This window comes from Lytechinus variegatus, chromosome 15 (assembly GCF_018143015.1).
Source record: "Lytechinus variegatus isolate NC3 chromosome 15, Lvar_3.0, whole genome shotgun sequence".
In the NCBI taxonomy this organism is placed as follows: Eukaryota; Metazoa; Echinodermata; class Echinoidea; order Temnopleuroida; family Toxopneustidae; genus Lytechinus; species Lytechinus variegatus.
This window is the reverse complement of record NC_054754.1, coordinates 3,140,804-3,162,957: the sequence shown is the minus strand read 5'-3', so window position 1 is coordinate 3,162,957 and position 22,154 is coordinate 3,140,804. Positions and strand designations below refer to the sequence as shown.

At 37.4% G+C, this 22,154-nt stretch overlaps 2 protein-coding genes across 2 annotated transcripts; one reads left to right on the top strand and one right to left on the bottom strand.

Moving 5' to 3' along the window:
- Positions 1-812: 812 nt before the first annotated feature.
- LOC121428882 (exosome complex component RRP4-like) lies at positions 813-11,647 on the bottom strand. Its single transcript, XM_041625757.1, has 8 exons — positions 11,466-11,647; positions 6,551-6,652; positions 6,039-6,084; positions 5,325-5,480; positions 4,413-4,481; positions 3,369-3,548; positions 2,752-2,880; positions 813-1,437 (listed from the first exon to the last, which is right to left on the bottom strand). Exons 1-8 carry the CDS (start codon positions 11,576-11,578, stop codon positions 1,357-1,359), a joined length of 876 nt encoding a protein of 291 aa, XP_041481691.1. The 5' UTR covers positions 11,579-11,647; the 3' UTR covers positions 813-1,356.
- A 2,283-nt stretch (positions 11,648-13,930) lies between these two features.
- Positions 13,931-18,721, top strand: LOC121428746 (ubiquinone biosynthesis protein COQ4 homolog, mitochondrial-like). Its single transcript, XM_041625561.1, has 6 exons — positions 13,931-14,122; positions 14,988-15,146; positions 15,783-15,879; positions 16,799-16,901; positions 17,547-17,770; positions 18,472-18,721. Exons 1-6 carry the CDS (start codon positions 13,999-14,001, stop codon positions 18,626-18,628), a joined length of 864 nt encoding a protein of 287 aa, XP_041481495.1. The 5' UTR covers positions 13,931-13,998; the 3' UTR covers positions 18,629-18,721.
- Positions 18,722-22,154: the final 3,433 nt, after the last annotated feature.

Genomic DNA, 22,154 nt, shown 5'->3' with positions numbered 1-22,154 from the left:
ACCTGGGGCCCATTTCATAAAGGACTTGCAACTGTTGTAACTTTGCCATAATGGCAACTACCATGGTAACAGGGCTCAGCAGCCAATCAGGATCAAGGTTTCCATGGTAGTTGCCATAATGCCAAAGTTACAACAGTTGCAAGTCCTTTATGAAATGGGCCACTGCTTCTTTCTTTGAGAAGGCTTACCAGTATTCAATTACAGCCACATATATGTACACTTTCTCCATTCCCCCCTTTATTATGTCTTTTCCGTTTTACTTCGCTTCTGTAGCACTGGCTAACCACATTTATAGAATTCAATCAGGTCATCGATCAATGAAACCTGGGGAGTGTTTCATCAACATTTTTGTCCGACAAGTTGTCAGATCTGACATCTTTCTCTGATTCTGATTGGCTGTGAGGCACTGTTACTATGGTAACTGTCGGATAAAACATTACTTGTCGGATAAAACGTCTGACAAGTCCTTTCATGAAACGCTCCCCTGATGCAACGTACCTGGGGTCATTTCATGAAACAGATTGTTTAGTGACTTCCAATGACTATTTGTTATAAGCTACTGTAATCCTTGAATCTGATTGGCTCACAGCAAATTTGTCAGTTAAAATCACTGACAAGACGCTTCATGAAACATACTCAAGGATTCTGCCTGGACTATATTGTCCATTCTTGACCCAATCTGCATTTTTTCTTAAAGTATTAATTTGATAACCTTGTTTTTTTGTTTCTCTATTCATATTATGATGAAGGTTAATTTATAGACATGTAGAATTGTAATTACATGTTTGAATTTATTGCTATTTTGTGTTATTCCATGTAGACACCAGCCAATGTGGAGAATCTCTCAACAGAATTTTCAATTCTTTTAGGTGATCCCCAGGCATTGGCTGGTGCTCAATTTTTCATTTCTTTTGAAATGTTTCTATTGCTGTCATGTTTTCTTGCCTGGAAATGAAATGAATAAATAAATAAAATAACTTCTGCGTCTGACCCTGGAGACTATTTTTGTTCGTCTTATCTGATTCACTTGGTGACAGACCGCACAGAAGAAGAGTTAAACCTAGTCTCTGGTCAGACGATGCGATGTACATGTAGATGGTTTTTTGCCAGGAAAATCACTGACAAGACACTTCATGACACAATCTCCAGGATTTTGCCAGGAGAATCTTGTAAATTCTTGCGTCTGACCCTGAAGACTTTTTCATGTCTTGTCCGTATTTTGTTAGTGACAGATATATGAGAGAATAGTTCAACTGAGTCTCTGGTCAGACTATGCGATGTACATGTAGATAGTTTCTGCCAGGAGAATCTAATCAAAGAATGTGTCTGAGCCATGGAATGTTCTTGAAGGATCTACTACGTTGCTTCTTGACTCAGCTTCTGTCGTACCAAGAGTATGACTTCTTTCATGATGTCAGGGTTCAGCAGGTCGGCAACCTGAAAGATAAAGAATGAAAGTACATTCTGAGAGACACTTCAGCAAAAAAATACTATTGATAGTTTCCAGGGGCGGTATTCTGAACATTGTCTTTTCTCCATAATTTATCTTTTCTCAGAGATATGACAAAATCGGTATTCTGGTGGATGTCATAACTTTTGTCACAAAAATTGTCATAAATTTGTCTCTTCTCTTTAGCGCGCACCAAAAATATGCGGCTTTAAATGCGCGTAACCTTTTATACAAGCAAAAGATATGACAAAAGTTATGACAGGGGGATAGCAGTCATAAATTTTGTCATATCTTTTAGTACCAAATATCTCAATACCCTGCCAACTGAATAACAAGCATATAATGATATTATTTAGATTAGATTGTGGTATTAGTTTCACTCATCATCCATGACAATTTTCAATATTATATTTTCATGCTACTATTAGTTAGGCCCTACACATTAATTCCTCATTTTCTTCTCTGTTTTCCTTCTTTTCTACTTCTCTAAAATCCTTCACAGCTCCCTGTCTCTCGGTAATTAAGCGCATCGATATTCGCGTAGTTGCGCGATGCCAACAACTGTATTGGGGATACGCCCTACCTGTCACGGGCCTTCCTATTAGCTAGAATGGCTCCCACTGGGAACTAACAATGATTTTGATTGGTTTGCTTCCGAAAAGATGGGCGGGAACTTATAGAGATATGACAGGGAAAAGACAATGTTCAGAATACCTATTTGTGACAATCATAGCGGTGTCACATCTCGGATAGAAATGACAAAAGTTATGACAGCGTTCCAGCATACCACCCCTGGTGTATGCAGGATTTTTTTTTCTTTGTGGGTATACAGACAGAATTATATGATGTTCAGGAGGAAGTGTACAGAATAATTTAACATTCTGATCTACAAAACGCAAATTCTACTCGGTTTTAAAAAAGAATAACAAGAAAACCCATTTCTCGTAATACTCTTTCTGCTCTCCATTCTACATATTTTCAGGCAGGTTAATATTTTGAATCTGATATTTATAACCCTGGTGCACATGTACATTTGTGTCTCAGATGATTGTTGTTAATAATACCTGTTACTCAGTTTTTTCCCCCTTAACTATTAGAATCTGAAATTAAGTTATTTCATGTATTTTGCTATATGTTGTTAGATTGCTATGTCAATAGGCCGTTTTGAAAAAGAGGGAACGTTTTATCCTGATGTTTTAATTAATTTAAAGAGCTAAATAAAATGGTTGATGAATGGACATAAACATACACCCATATAGTTGTGTATATGCCACAAGCCTACACATATCATTATAACTTACTGGATATTCCTCTGAGGCATTATAGGTGTAGATGACGCTGGTATCATACAACATCATCCTGTGATCAGCCAGACCGAGGATGCAGTTCCGTAACCGTGCCAACACCCTTCGGTCCTCATCAGGGACGGGCTGAAAGAAGATAAACATAAACAAATAAAGACACAGTGAAGAGAGATTGAAATTGAAGAGAGAACTTACTTCAAGAATCTGGATGAGGCCCCTATCTGTTGCCTCCTCCTCTTCTAAAGGTGTCCTTATGTGAAGACTAAAACTTCTCTTTATCCTTAAGGACTTCAAAGGACAGAACTTTCTTCAAGGTTTTGGATAAAGCCCCCATCTGGTGCCTCCTATTCTGACAGAGTTCTAATGTTATGACTGAAATTTATCTCTATTCTTTAAGGACTCCAAAGGACAGAGCTACGTTAAGGTTCTGAATGAAGCCTCTATCTGGTGCCACCTCCTTTTCCTATGGTATCCTAAAGTAACAACTAAAACTAATCTTCATCCTTCAGGACTTCAAGATTCTGGAGTCTTCACCTCTTCCAATCAGTTCTCATGTCAGGATTAAAATTTAAAATGTATCTCAATCTTTAAGGACTTCAAAGGACAGAACTTACTTCAAGATTCTGGATGAAGCCACCATCCGGTGCTTCCTCCTCTTCTGTTGGCGTCCTACTGATCCAAACATAGCCGTTGTTACCCAAGATGATGGAAGCTCCACAGGTCAGGTTGTGGAAGTGAGTTTTCCGTCTCTTGATGAGAGAGGGCGACACTCGCACCATGATACCCTGCCCTAGCTGTAGCCATAGGAAGACAAGAAAAAGATTGATTAGAAAGTGAATACTGTTCTAAACGTGCTCAACTTGCGAATGGTATTTTACACAATCCCAAGAGCTGCAAGTAATCTAGTTTACAAGGGATCCTGTAAGCTGGCCAGGTGCCCGTTTCAACAGAATTACTATTATAGCAACTTTGACATTATGGTAACTACCATGGTAACAGCACTCAGCAGCCAATCAAAATCAAGGTTTTCATCATTGTAGTCACAATAATGGCAAGTATTCATAATTCTAAGTCTTTACGAACAGGCCCATGATCAATTGATGTTACTTTTTAGTAACAACAAGCAAGACTTGAAAATGCTGCAACTCCCCTAACTCGTAATAATAATAATAGCAGCCACTTTTTATATAGCACTTTTCCCATGTACAGCTCAAAGTGCTTTCCAGCATATTGTATTTAACTTGGATGAACTTTGTTGGATGTTCCAGTTGTTTGATTTTTTCCCCTATACATTCAAGTTGAGGGGGACTTAACTTTAAGCAATTGACATTGGGGAAAGCTTTAGGACAAGAAGGGGTGGACAGAAATAAAGGTTTAGGAATAGGTAACAATTATTTACCAATGTTAACATATTCAAACTTTCTGCTCACTTTCTAAACAGAGCTTGCCTCTGAGAACTTGAATTCTTGCTGACCATCATTGATTAGCGAGTCTTGAGGTCTACCTCGAACAGAATATAGTGTACAGTGTATCTCCAAAGTAAATCCGAAGAAAATAACACATTCATAAACTTGTCTGATGTTCTGGTCACCATTTTCTATTGTTATTTTCAACTTTGAAAGTATAAAAAAACATAAATAAAAAGGCTATTACTTTACCTTCCCGTACTTAAGACTCCTTGTGTGCAGTGAGAGGGCGCCGTCTGAAAAAACCGACTGGACCTCGGCCTGTAAGGTGTCTGTCAAGGAGTTTTCTTCTTCATTTTGGGACACATACAGCACACAGAATAATTTTCCTTTTATCGCACTGCAATGTGCTCCACACTTTTTCACGTCTGCTACACCAAATTTCCTACGTGTAGCAATTTTTTACATAAGACTGTACAGAATATGGTTGAAAGCTTTTCTTTACCAATCAGAAATTCTAAACAAATTTCAGAAGTAACATTATTCCCTACAGCACAATCTTTATGGGTTGTACTTCTACTATGTCTAATAAGAGTTTGCACTTTGTCAAATTAAAGTTTTGGTCCAAAAACAGTTCATCATACCCTAGAGACCAAGAACATAATAGGCAAAATGTGTACAGTCCATTGGCGGCGGAAGCCAAAAAATTTAGGGGGAGGGGTTCACCTGAAATTTTGGGATGGACACAGGTACAAAATTTGACAAGCAAAAAAAAAAAGGTTATCAACCCAAATTTTAGGGGGGGGGAACAAAAACATTTCGGGGGGGGGGGGGGGGTCCACGTGAATTTAGGAGGGACACAGGAAACAAAATTGACGAGCAAAAAAAAAAGGTTATCTACTAAAAATTTAGGGGGGGGACAGTTCCCCCCCCCCCCCCCCCCCCCCCCGCTTCCGCCACCTATGGTACAGTCTACATGGAAATTAGACAAAATGGTGACTAGGTTAAATGGCAATTAGACCAAACGATTCACAAACTTGTATTAGACCAAAGGGAAAGTAGACAATGTAGGTGAAGATCAGGTTACAATGTACCAAATTTTCTTCTATAGTGGGTCCATCTGGTCAATTTTATTTTGGAAATATGATGGTGATCAAAGGATACACTGATGAGATCTCCCTCAGTGAGGTATTGACGCATCTTCAGTTCATCCTCAGCCGATCTCTTCCTCAGCTCTCCCCCAGGAAGGTTGACAGCAGATAGCATCAAGATGGCATTGAGACGGGAATTGACATCTACCTTCCATCTCTTCTGTCCTACCTATAGGATGGAACAATATCACATAAAAAGTTAAAAAACAATCCTTTGTTTCTCTCGTCTAAATACTAGGAATATTTCAGAAAGATATTGTTCAAGAAGTTGAGAAACCAATCCTTTATTTCTCTTGTTTAAATGCTTGGAATATGGCAGACTAATATTGTGCAAGAAGTTAAGAAAGCAATCCTTTATTTGTCATGTCGATTCTAGGAATATGTCAGATTGATATCTTCCAAGATATTTAATAAGAAAACAATCTTTCATATCTCCTGCCTACATTCTAGAAATATGTCAGAATGATATTGTGAAACACATTTAGAAAACTATATTCCAGTGCTGTATTCCAACCTGTAAAGTTCATCAGGCTTTAAAACAATTTTCCATATATACTCTCTGATAGGAATATGACAGAATGACATCATGTAGGAAGTTAGGACATTTTTTTTCTTTCTTTACAGCCAAACCTGTAAGAATATCACAGAATAAAAGACAACCTTTCACTTTGTGTTGCTGAATGGTATTTCAAGTCTTAAACTCCACTTGCAGAGATTACATACTCACCTCCTGTATTCTTCCAACAATGACATCACCGACTTCTCCATTGTATCTGTTGAAAATAATAACAGATGGCTAACGATAACAAAAGATACAACCAATGATAAAATACACATCATAAACCATTTTCAGTGGGACTTAATACATTCATAATCACGGCCAGAAAGCCAAAACATTATTGTAGTCAATCAATGTAGATATAATTAAAAAATTGTTAACTCTGCTACAATAATCCAAAATTTTATATTTCTAACAAAAAGGATTTACTTTTTAAAGATAGACTGAGATTGAGCAAATATTCAATAAATAAATCAATACACATAACTCTATTGAATAGATGACATATTTTTCACCACGTGGATCATCTAGAAAACTAATTCTTTTCGAGGGGGATACCTTAATTAAGAAACAAGTACTACCTTGGAAACTTAGATCATAACGAATTAATGTTGTTGAATACTGTGCCCTTTTCTCGCATAGCGATATGACTGAAAGAAAGAAAACAGACAATAACAAACCTTGTTTTGAGAGGCCTGACACTGATGAGTTTGTTTACAGTCTCTACCACTCCTGCTACCGATGCAATAAGTTCATCTTCTTCCATGTAAGTTCCATGGCCCCTACATAGTGCAAAAAAAAGCAGAAAAAATATTGACCAAAATAAAGCAAAACATTAAAAGAAAAATTTTATTAACAAAATTAGAATATTGGCAGCAAACCACCATCTGCAAAGCTCTCTTGAAGTCAAGAGAACAGCGATAAAGAACAGGATTTTGAGGTACATACATGTTATATATGGTCACCTACCTCAGGCGATGGTTCGTGTAGGCTCCACTACACTTCACCATCGCTACCCTCCGCTACACCTTCCAGAGTAGCGGTAGTGAAGTGTAGTGGAGCCTACACAAACCATCGCCTGAGGTAACATTTACCTAACCAATTTTTACGGCTCTGATTGATTGAAATAAACTTTCATCAACCATATGTTATTTTGGATTTTGTGTCAGATACATACCCTGATTTTTAAACAAAACTTTTGTATTTTTCTATTTAAAGAAAAAATATATTTATGGGGTTAATCACAACAGAACACCTCAGTTATAAATTTATTTGGGGGCTCTGCCCTGGGGCTGCCCCTCCCTCGACCAAATGCCATTGTTTCACTCTGTTTATGCACATGTATTTCCAAAAACCTGTCAGAATTACCAATTATCAGGTCTAAATTTAGGAAATATTAAAAACTTCAGTCTTTAATTATAAGTTAATAATAGAACAAGTCACATTAGATAATACTTATTCGTATTTATAATCTGAATGAGACATTCACATAACAACCCACCAATTGAAACCAAATCCAATTTATGCTTCATGTCATTACTCATTATACATTGTCCAGCATTGTGCGCCTCATTGGCGACTGGCTGAGATACTCTCCAGGGAGTGGAAGATGTGCATACGTTGTCTGTGGAAATGATTGCCTAAATCCAATGACTGAATCTGTAAGCGTTTAGATAAGTACAATTGGTTCTTTAGTGCATTATATAAATAACAAGATAATATTGCAACAAGACATAAGAATGAAATTGTTTAATAAAAGGAGTGTGATATAGGCCCTATGACTATATTGTCTCCTTACAATCACAAACAAACAGGAGGGGGTGTATTAATTTGTCGATCTGTAATGTAAAATATGTCTCTTTCCGACATGTTTTGACAGTAGAGGCGCACAGCCAATATGGGAGACTCTCTCCAATAAGGGAGACAATCTCCCATATTGGAGACTTGCTTTGCAAAAGAACAAAAGAAACAACACCAACAAAAGCATGATTTTTTCCACCCAAACTTTTGTCCCACTGAGATCAGAAGCCCATTTTTTTTGTGTGTGGATGACAAGAAAAATCCTTAATATAAAAACAAAACTAAAAGTAGACGGTGAAAAGGGGTAATGTTTCATGAGGAATCTGCTTATCACATTTTTATATGCCACCAAGGTAATCCTTTTTAAGCAAATGTAAACAAAGAAAATTGGTCTCCCAAACTGGAGACTGTCTCTGAAATTGGATACCCAAATTCTTTATAAAAGTCTCTGATATTGGAGATAATCTCTCTCATGGGAGACAGTCTCCAATATTCAATATGGCCGTGCACCTCTACTGTACAGAAACTTAAAGATTGAAACAAACTTTTTTAGCATGTTTAGTGCAACTTCTGTCATGTTTGTATTACTTTAAATATTTCTGGTCAAAAAAGACGGGGAAAAACCGAGAACAAAAAACAAAAATACCCGTTCCCAAGGCACGTACGTGAACCACCTATAGGCTATGTATCAACTCAGCGGAGCCCGCCATTATAAAAGCCCTCTCGCGGTAGGTCGCCTAGCAATCTTGTTAGCGACGCATGTGAGCACCGTCTTGCTCACTCTCCAAAATGTATGCGATATTAAAATCCTAAAAACTAATGGAATCGTTAAAATTTAGTAAGGCTATGAATACTTATCATTTACATTGACTATCAGTGTATCAACCTATATCAGATTTACAAGCAAATGTGGATAAGATTTCGAATTACCAGTAATTTTGATGAGTGATACAATATGCCAAAATTTATGAAAATATAGCGTAAATTTCATATAGCATTTCAAAATCGTTATTTTCAATATCTTCACAATTTTTCATTGTTTTAAAAAACATCTTATTACTTTAACTATAATTTTCCCGAACTGATAACGTTGGTAGGCTATTTTCTCCATCGCTTAAAAGGAAATGTCGGGCTTTCGAAATCAGGTTAATTTTTGTTATATTTCTAAAAGAAAATCGTTAGATTCGAGCTACTATACCGTTGTTCTCCCGAAGAAGGGTTATCATCTCATAATGTTGTGTAAATGATACATAACAATACAACTTACGAGTGTAGCAATCCATGTTGGATAACAGTTTTCAGTATGAGTTTCGTAATGAAGAGAAAAATTAGGTTCATTCTTAGCATGCTAGCCGCAGAATAATAAATTTTAGCGTGTGCAGACAGGGCTGATCGCCCTGACTGCCCGTTCGGATTATCCAGTCCGATACCGCGTCGGGTTGTATATTCCACGTACCTTTTCCCCTTGCGATGACCACTGTACAGTTTTAGTGTTTAATTTTGATACTCAATCTGTGAAATTAATAGTTTACCGATATCTAAAAAAGCTTGGAATATACCTGACACATAAATTATTTCATTTTCGGTAATTATTATTTCTTTCCTGAATTACAAAAAGTCAAACTGCCTAGTGTCAAGAATGTGTAACATTGACTGTATAGTTAAAAATTACAACATTATCAAGGTTTGGGAAATATCTTGTTAAGTTTGCCCAATGTCATCAGTATCTCACGGTATATGTTAAACAGAAAATATAGAAAAAGTGTATATTTTGTAAATTCCACGGCCACCTTTTACCATCATGCGACATATAAAACCGACCTGCATGGCCGCCGGGTGGGGGGGGGGAGGTACTCAAATTATTTTAAAATCAAAGTAATAGCAATTTTATAGATCTGCAATATTCCTATCCATGCTCTCGTGATAATGACTCGTGATAATGACTTAAAATCATGGTGAGTTGCAATGGGGAGGGGTCGATGAGGGATACTGAAAAGGGCCAAAATGAGATTGCAGGCCGGTAGAAATAAGAGGGGCAAATATTAATAGGTTAGTTTTATTGGAGGAGAATTTGACCATAACAGATGGGAAGGAATAATATGAGACGGTTGAAATTTAGATTGGGAGAGCTGATCTTTGAGATATAAAATGTCACAAACACAAAAACAAAAGGAAGAGAGAACAGGGAGATTATAGGAGGAAAAGAGAAGCCCTTGCAATAAAATATATCAAACAGACACTTGTCTGGGGCGAAAGTGAGTGATGATAACTTATGCCCGCCCCCCCCCCCCTGCACTCCCTAGTCAATCTTGGTAGCAGAGACACCGAGAAGATGACTGATGAAAAAGGGGCTAATGGGACCCACAGAAAAAAAATCAGTAATCTTGAACAGGACAGCTTGAAAACTTATAGTAGGATCCTCATATTGTATAGAATTATAATTATGATAAAAGGTAAAATTCCACGATAAACAACAGGAATTAATATTAGAAAATAAGGTTATTTGAAAGAGAGTGGGAAAAGGACCCCCCCCTTTCTCCCGATCCGCTTGAGACACCTGAACCCGGCTCCCGGCCCTTCCTCTTCTTCTGTATATACCATCTCTTTAAGGCGACCGTGGAATTTACAAAAAATACAGTTCTATATTGTCTGTTTAACATACAGTGAGATACTGTTGACCGTTCGGCAAACTTACATTTTCCAAATCTTGACAATTTCTATCATGATTCTTGACCTATAAGATTGACGTTTTGTAATTCATGCAGGAAAGAAATAATAATTCTCGAAAATGAAATCATTAATATGTGTCAGGTTTATTCCGGGCATTTTTCGATATCGGTATTTCACGGATTGAGTATCAAAATGAAGCACTATATAACTCAACAGAGGTCACTGCAAGGGGACAAGGTACGTGGAATATACCACCCGACACCAGTATGGGACTAGATAATCCCGCGGGACACACCACTAGGGGATCAGCCATGTCTGCGCACGCTAAAAATTATCATTCTGCGGCTCGCGTGCTAAGAATGAACTTGATTTTTCTCTTCATTACGAAACTCATCCTTAAAAATGTTATCTAACATGGATTACTACACTCCTAAAATATATTGTAATGTATCATTTACACAACATCATGAGAGGATAACCCTCCTTCGGGCAATCAGTTGGTATAGTAGTTCGAATCGAACAATTTTCTTTTAGAAATATAACAAAGATTAACCTGATTTTGAAGGCCTCCCATTTCCTCATAAAGCCGAGAAACAGTAATCTATCAACGTTATCAGTTCGGGAAAATTATACTAAATGTAATAAGATGTTTTTTAAAACAATGAAAAATTATGAAAATATTTAAATTAAGGATTTTGAAATGCTATACAAAATTTACACTATATTCTCATAAATTTTGGCACTTTGTATCACTCATTAAAAAGGCTGGTAATTCGTAATATAAAAGTCACTTGCTGGTAAATTCGGTACGAGTTTGTACACCGATAGTCAATGTAAATGATAAACATTCACAGCCTTACTAAATTTTAACGATTCTATTGGTTTTTAGGATTTTAATATCGCAGACATTATGGAGAGTGAGCAGAACGATGCTTACAGGCGTTGCTAACGGGGTTGCTAGGCGCGAAAATCCGATTTAGCTCCGCCCACTTTTTACACTGAGTTGGAGGGATTCACGTACGTGAAGGGCCAAGTCCACGACGATTATTCGGCCCCAGGGCCAGGCCCAGCGGCCATGGGAATGCCGTTCCCCGTCGCTGCGCGCTGCTGCTGCACTGTCATCACCTCATAAAATCTGGGTCGGCTGTAATGGTTGCTCCTGGTGTTACTAATCGTTGAGGTTCTGTGAATTCATCACAAACTCGTCTTTCACGAGGAACGGTGATGGATATTGCCATTTTCCTTCCCAACTTTCGTGCACAAAAAAGTAAAACGTGCCTGCACTGGTCAACTGAACTTGCAGACAATTTCTTTTATGATCTGACAGCAGCAAAGGCTATGGTATCGCGAATGGGAATCATTTTGTCTGAAATGTGGATGTCAAGTCAAAACTTGTCAAATTTATTGTCAATCATGCTCAAGTCCTAGCTCAAGTAAAATAAGTGAAATAAATTAACAGAAATTAAATGCAATTCCGTAAATTTCAGTTAAGTTTAAAGTAAATTTTATCCCGCTGTGAAGATTTCAAATGGATTTTTCCCCCTATTTTAATATGCTCGCCAAAGAACAGTGTAGGCCCTTGTATGAGTTGTGCTAGTCAGAGTACATAAAACGTGTTAGTTATTTCAGCCTGTCAGTCACTCTAAAAACAAGTTATTTAAACTTTTTAAACAACTTGTTTAAAAAGTTTAAACAGTTGTAAGAATTTAAACAGTATAGTTCTGCTTTAGAATTTAAACAGCATTATTTTTACAGTGTTGATTTGTTTTGTGTTAATTTTGCCCGGGTTTTCGCTTGTCAATTTTTTTTCTTACCAAAGAAGCCAGAGAACCCCTCTTAGAAAATAGTTCCCAGGCCCCTCGTAGGTTTTCTTGTATGTTCGTCATTCATCATTCATAACTTGGAAAAGGGCGTCGCACCTTGCCCGTATACTGCTTGACTTCATTTATTTTTTTATTTGTTTTGCTTTCATACATTAGTTTGATTGACTCATTTGATGGTTATAAAAGACCGAAGTAATAACTAATTCTTTAATAAAAAAAAGAATTATTTATTTTCTTATGCATCATGGAGGGGCAGCGGAGCATTGAAGTTGAAAGTGGGTTCACAGGGAAAAAGGGCACCTTTTCTTTTAAAACGGGCAGTAGGGCATTATATTAAAACAAAGATTGCGTTAATTATTGGGCAAAATTTTGAGGGGGCTAGATATTATGACGTATCACATAAATTTATGAGAAGCTGCGACGGGTCCTCCTCCGGTGAAGGGGCGCAGAACACGTTCATGAGCCATTTTTTCACTGTGCTTCAAAAAGTGTGGAGGGGCACTGTGCCCCCGGCCCCCCAGGATCGATGCCCCTGTTATATGCAAGCTTATCACTATAGTGAATTATATGACAATATATAAACTGAAGAAAAAAAATGATAATGTTTTGCAAGGCTTTTGTTTCCCTTAAAAATTGCAATTTTCTGGAGGGAATTGGAGATCGATGGGCATATATTTCTTCTTTTTTTGTTTGCTTTAAGCCAGGCAGCGGAATTGTGTTCAAATTGACCCCTAATCCAAACCCCTTCTAGTGAGTAGGCATGCTTTTACTATTGAAATATGAAATGAAGCCATCTTGATCTTATCCTTTATTTTCAAAAGTGAATACGGATTTATTGCCACGGCCCCGGCCGTTGCTTTGTGTTGTATACAGTGCGTCCCACAAAAAACGAAACCGAGATTGATCGATGATTTATCATAAATTAATCACAAATACAATAGACAAATGACCTACCATTGTAAAGCTTATGATCTCCTCTTTCATCTGAAATTACTTGAGTGAGCAAAAACATTTTGAAGAGGGGATACCAAAAAGTCACTTGGCGGGCTGTACTGGGTTTCAAAAAGAAAACCACATTTTTACAAGGTTCAATATCTGCTCTTAAATTTGATACCTCAATTAGAGAAAATGGTCAAAAAGAAACAAAGTTCTGGTTATTTGAAGTAAGGCTTGAATTTCAATAATTTCATAAAATGAAGAGGTTTTTCCAGGCTAGCGTTAACTCACTCGACACTCCGTACTGTTGACGATCAGCCATGTATTAAGTCTTTTGTTAACCGTGCGATAGCTTAATTCTGTGGGAAACCGGTGAAAACACGTTTATTTCATGAAATTATTGAAATACAAGCATTGTTTCGAGGGATCATAACTTTTTACTTTTTGAGCATTTTCTGTGATTAAGGTATCAAATAAAAGAGCAGATTTTGAACTTTTTAGGCATGTGATTTTCTTTTTGAAATTCAGATACCCCCGCCAGATGACTTTTTGGTATCTTTTCTTCAAATTGTTTTTGCTCAGTTATGCGTGAATGAGGAATAATTTAAGTAATATCAGATGAAAGAAGAGATTCTAAGCTTTAAATTGGTAGGTCATTTGTCTATTTTATTAATGATTAAGTTACGATAAATCATCGCTAAATCTCGGTTTCGGTTTTTTTCTGGGACGCATTGTATAGTTTATTATCATAAACGGTATTGCGCAATAATAAGCTACAAACAGCTCTAGATTAATCGATAACTTCAATTGTATTTCTCTCGATTTATTTCAGGCCAAGGGAACTAAACCTGTCCAATCGACCAATGTTCATTCATCAAATAAAGATTATTAAAGCATAAATGGCATTGACAATTTGTAATAGACCTATTGTGTTCAATAGGTTCAGTACGACGACGCGGATGAAGAGAAATCAGAATTTCACTTGGAGTATATATCGAAATTTACATCAAAATCAGCGAAAGGGTAAGTTAATTGCCGCGCCGCGGCTGCCCGGCCCCCGCCGCTTCCCCGGCTCCGGTAGTGCTCGCCCGCTCAGAGCTAGCTCTCGAGCACCGCCTAATGAGTAATGCTGTGCGATGCCACTCACAGTACTACCAGTAGTTATTGCGAGGTTAGTAGGCTATAAACATAGAGATAGACTGATACTGATAGGTGATAGCGATGTAACCTCGCACTACGAACGTGTTTACCATGTTTACCCGATGGGTTTTAGAGTCGTCGGTTAATTAACATCCATCGCTTCATAACGCGAATAATTTTGAAACTCATTCCGCTACTCACCATCAGTACTTTCTGGTGAAAATTAAGCATTCTATTTTCAAATTTAAAAATATTTTTTTACATATATAAAGCACATATTTCATTGATTTTCAATATTACCAGTAGGATCGCTGCTCTTACATGTCTTCATAGACGTCGCAAATAAAATATAAAAGTCTATATAACATTTTTATTCTTTTGATGAACTTTCCTCAAACCTTCGGCAATATTTCTCTTATTATCTTTTTGTCAGGGTGAACTTCACCTTAAAAAAGAAGAATGAAACTTTGGGAGTAAGTTAGCTTGTATGAGTATGTAGTGTGAAAACTGAAAAATAAAAGAAAAAGTTTTGAGAAAAAGGAGCAAATAACCAGTTAACTTATTTAGAATAGATAGAAGCACTAACTATAGTTCCCGTCAGAAATATCTTGTAGATTGAAGCCTTTGGTTTCTTGGCTTCTTGGTTGCCGCCTTGGGTGTCAACTTCTTGGCAAGGACATTCTTCTTTGACAACCTTTAAAAAAAAATTGTTGAAAAGTTGTCGGGATTTTTTTTCTCTCCTTATCAGGTTTTCCAGGTACACCACTTGGTGGCAGCCATGACCAGAGAAGTGATCCAAACGTTGATGGTTTACTGTACGAACAGCACACCCCCACTAGTCCATTACAGAAGGTGCTACTGACGGCAGGCTCTGCATTTATGTCTTTATATGACCCATACAGACATGGTGAGTTCTGCCCCACTCAAGCCGACTGGACTCCACGCCAACAAAAGAAGGACAAACCATTGGTTGGTTGGGAGTCTGTTTCATTGACGTGAATGATTGTAGCAGTAATCAGACTGGCAATAATGTGAACTGAGAAGAAAGAATAGATTAGTCTTGTGAAAATTACTTTAAAGAATGCAGTTTTTTTCTTAATGGCTCTTGGATAGGCCTACTTGTATATTTTTATACTGTAGTTAGAGTTAGTTCGATGGTTTGAAATATCTCTCAATACAGACTTTATGTGGGGCCAGTGGGGTATAGGAGAGAGAGAGAGAGGGGGGGGGGGGGAGCTCTATCTGGGGATGACAGTAGATTTGAATAGACTTGGATTGAACTTGAACTGAACGTAAAATTACTTTATAAATATATTCTAAAATCTGCAAGACTGAAGTGGGTCTGTTGAGTCAAGTGTCAGCAGAGATTGTCCAAATGTCTGAATTCTAATCATACGCTGGGTAATTCATTACCACAATTTTCTTTTTACTTATATGCCTGTGCTTAATTATTTTAGTTATTTTGTGAATAATTAAAAATGAGTATAAGTGCCCCATACTAAATTCAATTCAATTAATGTCTCTTACATTTAACTATATCTAGATATGGTAGCTGTTCTAGGAGAAACCACTGGTTCTGTAGCCCTGCCTAGACTTCTGAGACTCATGCAAGAAGATGAAGTTGGGAGACAAATACTTGAGTAAGATTTGTTCATTCTACTAGACTTGAAGACTTAAGAAAATGAATTCTCCATTTTTACATTCAAATGGATTTTATAATAATATATAAAAACAATAACTCCCCCTTTTCAAAATACAATAAAATGATTTGACAGGAAAATCTGTATTGAAAATTATTTACCTTTCAAGTAATGTAAGCGTTAACATTCATTCAGGCAATGCATTCACTTTAAAAACTTACTTGAGTAAAAACTAAAAAACCAACATAAATGTGACAACTATATTAGGCTTTTTAATAGCATGTTTGAAGTAATTATTAGCGTGCTTACTTAACCATGACATAGCTTCAATCTCCTTTGTATTCTACAGTATGGATTGACAGAAGGGGGAGGGGGTATCTTTTTATAACATGTATACCACCTCCAAGTTTGGTATTTTTAGAATCATTCATGTATACATTGAGTATGTATACCTGTTTTGTGTTTAGCTGTGAGGTGGGATGGGTATACAAGAAGCGATTTGGCTTTTCTAACCTACATATTTCTTGAGGTGCGTTTAACCTCTTCAGCCCACAAATCCTTACTTTGTTTTCAATTCATTCCCCTTCCCCTGTTTGACGAAAACTCCTCATTTATCAGGTTTGATAGAGCCAGGATTCACAAACCTTGTGGTCGAAGAAAGTGAACAGATTTCTTCTGAATCATAAGTCAGTCAATCAACGGGCACAAATGAAATCAAAATTTGAGTGTGAATCTTATCATCTTCCAAGCCCCCCCCCCCATAAAAAAGGAGAGTGAGAAAGAAAAACCTCTATATCACAAAAACAGCAGAGGCAACAATATAAATGGGTAACGTGTAAACATGTATCCCCTGTGCCCCCCACCCCTGGATCCACCAACGCATGTAATAATCGTAAACTTGATTTAATTTTGTTAACAGGGAGAGGCCGCGAATCAACAGTGATACAGTGGATATGAACTATCTTGCTCAGCTGCCTGATCAGACCTTTGGGAAGATATATCATGACTTCATGACAAAAAATGTGAGTTTTCCAACTACTATCGCAAGAGTGCCAAACTTGGTCAGGAAGGAAGAATATTAAAATGTTTTAATTTACTCTCTCCTTCCTAGGCAGCTAATTTGTACACATTGGGGGGGGGGTTAAGATAATGTTCCATTCCTGATTTCATCATACTGATTTTTTATTGAGTTTTAGCATTGTATTTTTGGTGAAATTGCCAACTAAATGATAGTAATGATTTATGAATAAATTTTGTTGGTCATTTATTTAATCTGGAGTCAATTTATTTTTCATTAAAAATATTCATTTGCCCAGATCACTACTGATATTATATACTTATTATCTCTTAACCCTAACCAGGGACCTGTTTCACAAAGAGATGCAACTGTTGTAACTTTGCCATTATGGCAACTACCATGGTAACGTTGATTTTGATTGGGTGCTGAGCCCTGTTGCCATGGTAATTGCCATAATGGCAAAGTTACAACAGTTGTAATTCTTTATAAAACGGGCCCCATGCTGGGCTTTTTTTTTACCTAGCTGCTTTATGGAGGGGGGGGGGGGGTGGGGCAGATTCCACCCCCTTGAGACCTAGGCTGTGTGCGCCCCTACACATGACTGCATCATAACAAGCAAAGTGTGTACTTTATGTTTATTGTTCTTCAGAAAATATCGGCCGACACCAGAGACCCTGTACGCTTTGTGGACGACCCAGACTGGGCCTACGTCCTCCAGAGGTATAGAGAGGTGCATGATTTCTACCATACACTCCTAGACATGCCTACCAACTTCATGGGGGAGGTTGTCATCAAATGGTTTGAAGTTATCCAGACCAGACTACCCATGTGTGCCTTGGGCGCCATTTTTGGACCGGTCCGGTTATCAGCCAGGTGCGCATATTCAGTGATGATTCCTCTAGTACTGTGCATATCTTTGTTCATGATCATGGGATTTTTTTTTTGTACAGAATTTAAGTGCAACTGAATGTGGTTGTATTTATATGATTAGCAACAAAGCAAGAAAAAGTTGGGAGGAGAGGAGGGAATGAGAAGAAGACAGGAGGAAAAGTAAGACAAGAAGAAAAGGATGGGAGAAGGATAAAAAGAAGAGTAGGAAGAAGTGAAGGAAGATGAAGAGAGGGGTGGAAAGGAAAAGAAAGAAGGAAAAGGTGAAGGAGGGGTAGAAAGGAATAAAAGAGGAATGGGGACAAAGAATAAAACTAAAAGACAGAGGAAGTGAGGGATAGGGGATAGAAAAGGAGGTGCTTATTGTTCTCAATTTTTCAAAATATACATTTCCAAATGTGTTTTCTATCAAGAGATTTTTCACAAGCTAGCTTGTATTCAGTGGCGGAATGAGGGGGCTAAATATTTAGCATACCGGTATTGAAATTTATCAAAAGTTGCGAGCCCACAAAGCAAAATCACAAATTTCAATATTTTTATTACAAAATACAATTTCGTGATAGATTTCTACACAATATTCAGAAAATTATATATTTTACCTTCTCTCTTTCCTTTTTGTTTCTTTTTTCCTTTTTCTTGGCCTTATATATATTTTTTTACACTTTCTCTAATCGTATTTCATTCAGTGATCGCAAAGACCTCATCCAGTATTACATCCCCAAAGTGTTCAAGATGGCTCCCCAGTCCAAGCTGCTTCTCAACATCTATTTCGAGAGACATTGGGAGACGCCCATCGACGAGCTCAGAGACGAGATGAGAATTTCCCCTCTTCGGAAATCATGAAGTCAAAACTCCACGTGCCTATAATCTGCACCCAAGTTTAAATGAAACCGCGGTCTATATTTATGTCAAAAACGTATGGGAAGTATGGGAGGTCGAAAAAAACATTGTTAACACTGTGGCCCGTGTTCTGAAGTCGGATTTAACTTAGTCCATGGTCTAACTCTGTGCTAAAATTATGGGAAGCCAAAAGTGTCAAAATGTTGATTAATTTGTATGTTTCTTATGTTTACTGTGCTCTTTCCTGAATCATCGATGGTGGAGACAGCCATCTATTTATATTTCCTACACAATTATGAATGATTCGAGAGCCAAATGAGGTGAAATATTATATCTCTACTATTAGTGATTTATGTAACAATTGGCTGTCCATACTTAACCCTATATAGCGGGGGGGGGGGCCTAAAAGGCCCCCCTCGACATTTTTCGCGATAATTTCTAAATGCAAAAAAATAATACGCTGAAATTTCATGACTTTTTTCTTTCACATCTCCCGCACATTTTGAGACCGTTTGCGAAAATCGGGGGTACACTTGCGGAGATATAGCACATATTCGTGACCAATGTCACCGAAAATGGCAATTTCCATTGACTTTTGTGTGTACAATGTATGGGTTTTACAAGAAGTGTTGTCAGATGAATGTTTTTTTTCTGTTTTTCCTCACATAACTTTCTTTTGGGCTATCACCAACTATTCTAGATTTAAAAAAACAATAAAAAATAGAGATTTTAAAACAAAGAAATACATAATAAATTAAAAACAAAGAAATACATAAGAATTTGGAAACACGGAAGGAAACAAGAATATTATCGAGAAAAATTAGCATATGCGCATAATTAATTACTATTATAATCTAATAATTATACAATTTCAATACAGTTGAGTGAGCTGTCTTTTAGATTACATGACTGGCTACTAACATGCTTGATTCCATTGCATTTTCTCAAAAAATGGGGGAAAACTACAAAAATATGAAAATTCCTTGAAAAAATTTGAATATTTGCATAATTAATTAGATAAATAAAAAATGATAATAAATATCACAAATTTGACAACGCATTCTTGTAAAATACATAATGAGACACCCACACACCAAATATGGTCACAATCGGTCGATAAACGGCCGAGAACTGAGGGGGGGGCCTAATAGGTCCCCCCCGGGCTATGCAATTTCAAAATAGCCCGGGCTATATAGCGTTAAACCACAACTGGCAGGAATTAATTCCTTGAAATGCCACAGCGCTGTAAAGGCTGCGGGGCTAAAGCCAGGGTAATAATATCCAAGTCCTTTGGAAGCGCATAGAGACGTTATTTATGATGTGTTATGCGCTATACAAGAACTATTATTATTATTTAAACCTAAGTTTAAGTTAAACCCGACTTCAAAATACAGGCCTGTGTGTTTGTTCTATGGGGAGCATTTCATGGAATAGATGTTCAGTGATTTTCACTGACAATTTGTTGTATGCTAATAGTGAAATCATTAAATCTTATTGGCTCAGAGCATATTAGTCAGTGAAATGCTCTCTGGACTCTTTCCATGTTTTCATCTTTTGCAGGAAGGTTGAATAGTTTGAGTACCATGTGTGCTCATAAACATCTGCAATTCAACTTTTCTGTTATTTTTGGCTACCCATAAATAATCTAGTATACATTTAGATCATGATTCAATTAAACCAATGGGCCACAAAGTTTCAAATTTTCAGTAATATATCCAATATTTTTCAAACCTATGCAAATATAGATATTTTGAAGTGTAAATTGTATTTTTTTGTTTGTTGGGAGGGGGGGGAGGGGGAGAGACCACAATTCCCCCATCTCCAACATGCGAGACCGAGCAAACCAATTTGTCTGGATTTCTGTACTCAAATTCCAGTGTATATTAGAGGGGTTACATTTGAGAAATGAGGAAAAAAAAGCTTGTTGAAAAGGTTCAAGAATAATAACAGCCAATTTTTATATAGTTCTTTTACCACAATGGCTCAAAATAAGCTTGTTACAGCCTATTATTACCCAGGTCATTGGATTCATTCAATCCCTCATGAAAAGTGCACAATTTCCACTCCCTGGGGAGCATTCCTTGCATTCATTGCAGTCTCATTATGGTACTGGCAAATTCAAACATACAATGTCTTACGCATCCTACCGGGTACCCATTTAGCACCCGTGTCGAGAGTGGAAAGGGTGGATTAACGCCTTGCCAAAGGACGCTAGACTGGGTTGGGATTCGAACACACGATCCTCTGTTTACAAGGCGAGAGTCAGAACCACTACACCACAGCTCTTCCACAGAATGAATAAATTAATGAAAAATATTAACTTTGAACAACTGCGATGACATTTTGAGAAAATATTTACTTGTCCTATTTCCTATAAGCAGGATTTGCTTCTTATCGTTTACTACATCGTCATCTGCAATATGTATAAATATACTTGTATATAGATTTAGATTGTTTAATAAAAATCTTCATTTCTGAAAAAAACATACTGGTATACAATGTGCAATACTTTCTTGAGGCCCTTGTTCTGAATTCTGGGTCATGGTCTGAGCCTCTCTTTTTCTCTTTCACTTTTTAAGGCCTGGTCACACAGCCCGCTACCGTTCACCATTTTCGATTTTTTTTTTTCCAATTTTGTGAGCAAAATTCGACTTTCTTTCCCTTCCGCTCCAACAACGCTCTGGCGGTGTGTGACCAGGCCTTTTACCTGTCTTGAAAGAGAAATCTCTTGAGGTTTCAACCCAAATCCCCCCCCCCTCTACACTCTTATTAATTTCAATACAGAGATTTTGCAACCACTATGCAGATGCATTCTGGCACCTAAAAAATCTATCATCAAAATCCCTTCATGACAAAGCATTGTTGGTCAAAAAATCGGTGAAACAAAACAATTTTGTCTGCATCTCTGGATATACAACATAATGCAGTTTTTTGTCAGCTCTAAATCTTGAGACAATCTGCTATTTTGGTTCACCAAATTTTGAAAGACCTCTCAGCTGTTCATTGCATTGAATGCATTTTACTGTTCTAGAATCCGTTCCTGTTGCAATTGCAAAAACTTATTTTCTCGCAAGTCAAAAGAAGGCTACTGTGAAATGCAATATGCATGTCTTCTCACAAATTCTCTTTTTTATCAGTCTGTCCATGCACTGGCGGATCCAGGGGGGCACAGCCAGCCCGTGCCCCCCCCCCCTCCACTTTGAGAGGCACAATTAGAATTTATGTAAGAATCGATAGTGCGCTTGCATGTATGAAGCAGTGAAGGGTCGGCGCCCATGCAAGGCCGTGGCAGGTTATGAGTTAAAACAGAAGTGTGCCCCTCCCCCCTTTCGAAAGTGAAGACCTTTTTTTTTGCTTGTCAAAATTTTTCGTGCGCAAAATCTTTAATTTTTTTGTCAAATTTTTCCTCGGAAAATGTGTCCCCCTTTCGAAAAATCCTGGATCTCCCCAAAGATAATCATTCAAGAATATAATTTGGAAATGTCTGAAGCTTGCATTCAAGAAATACAGACATATTTTCTATTCTAGT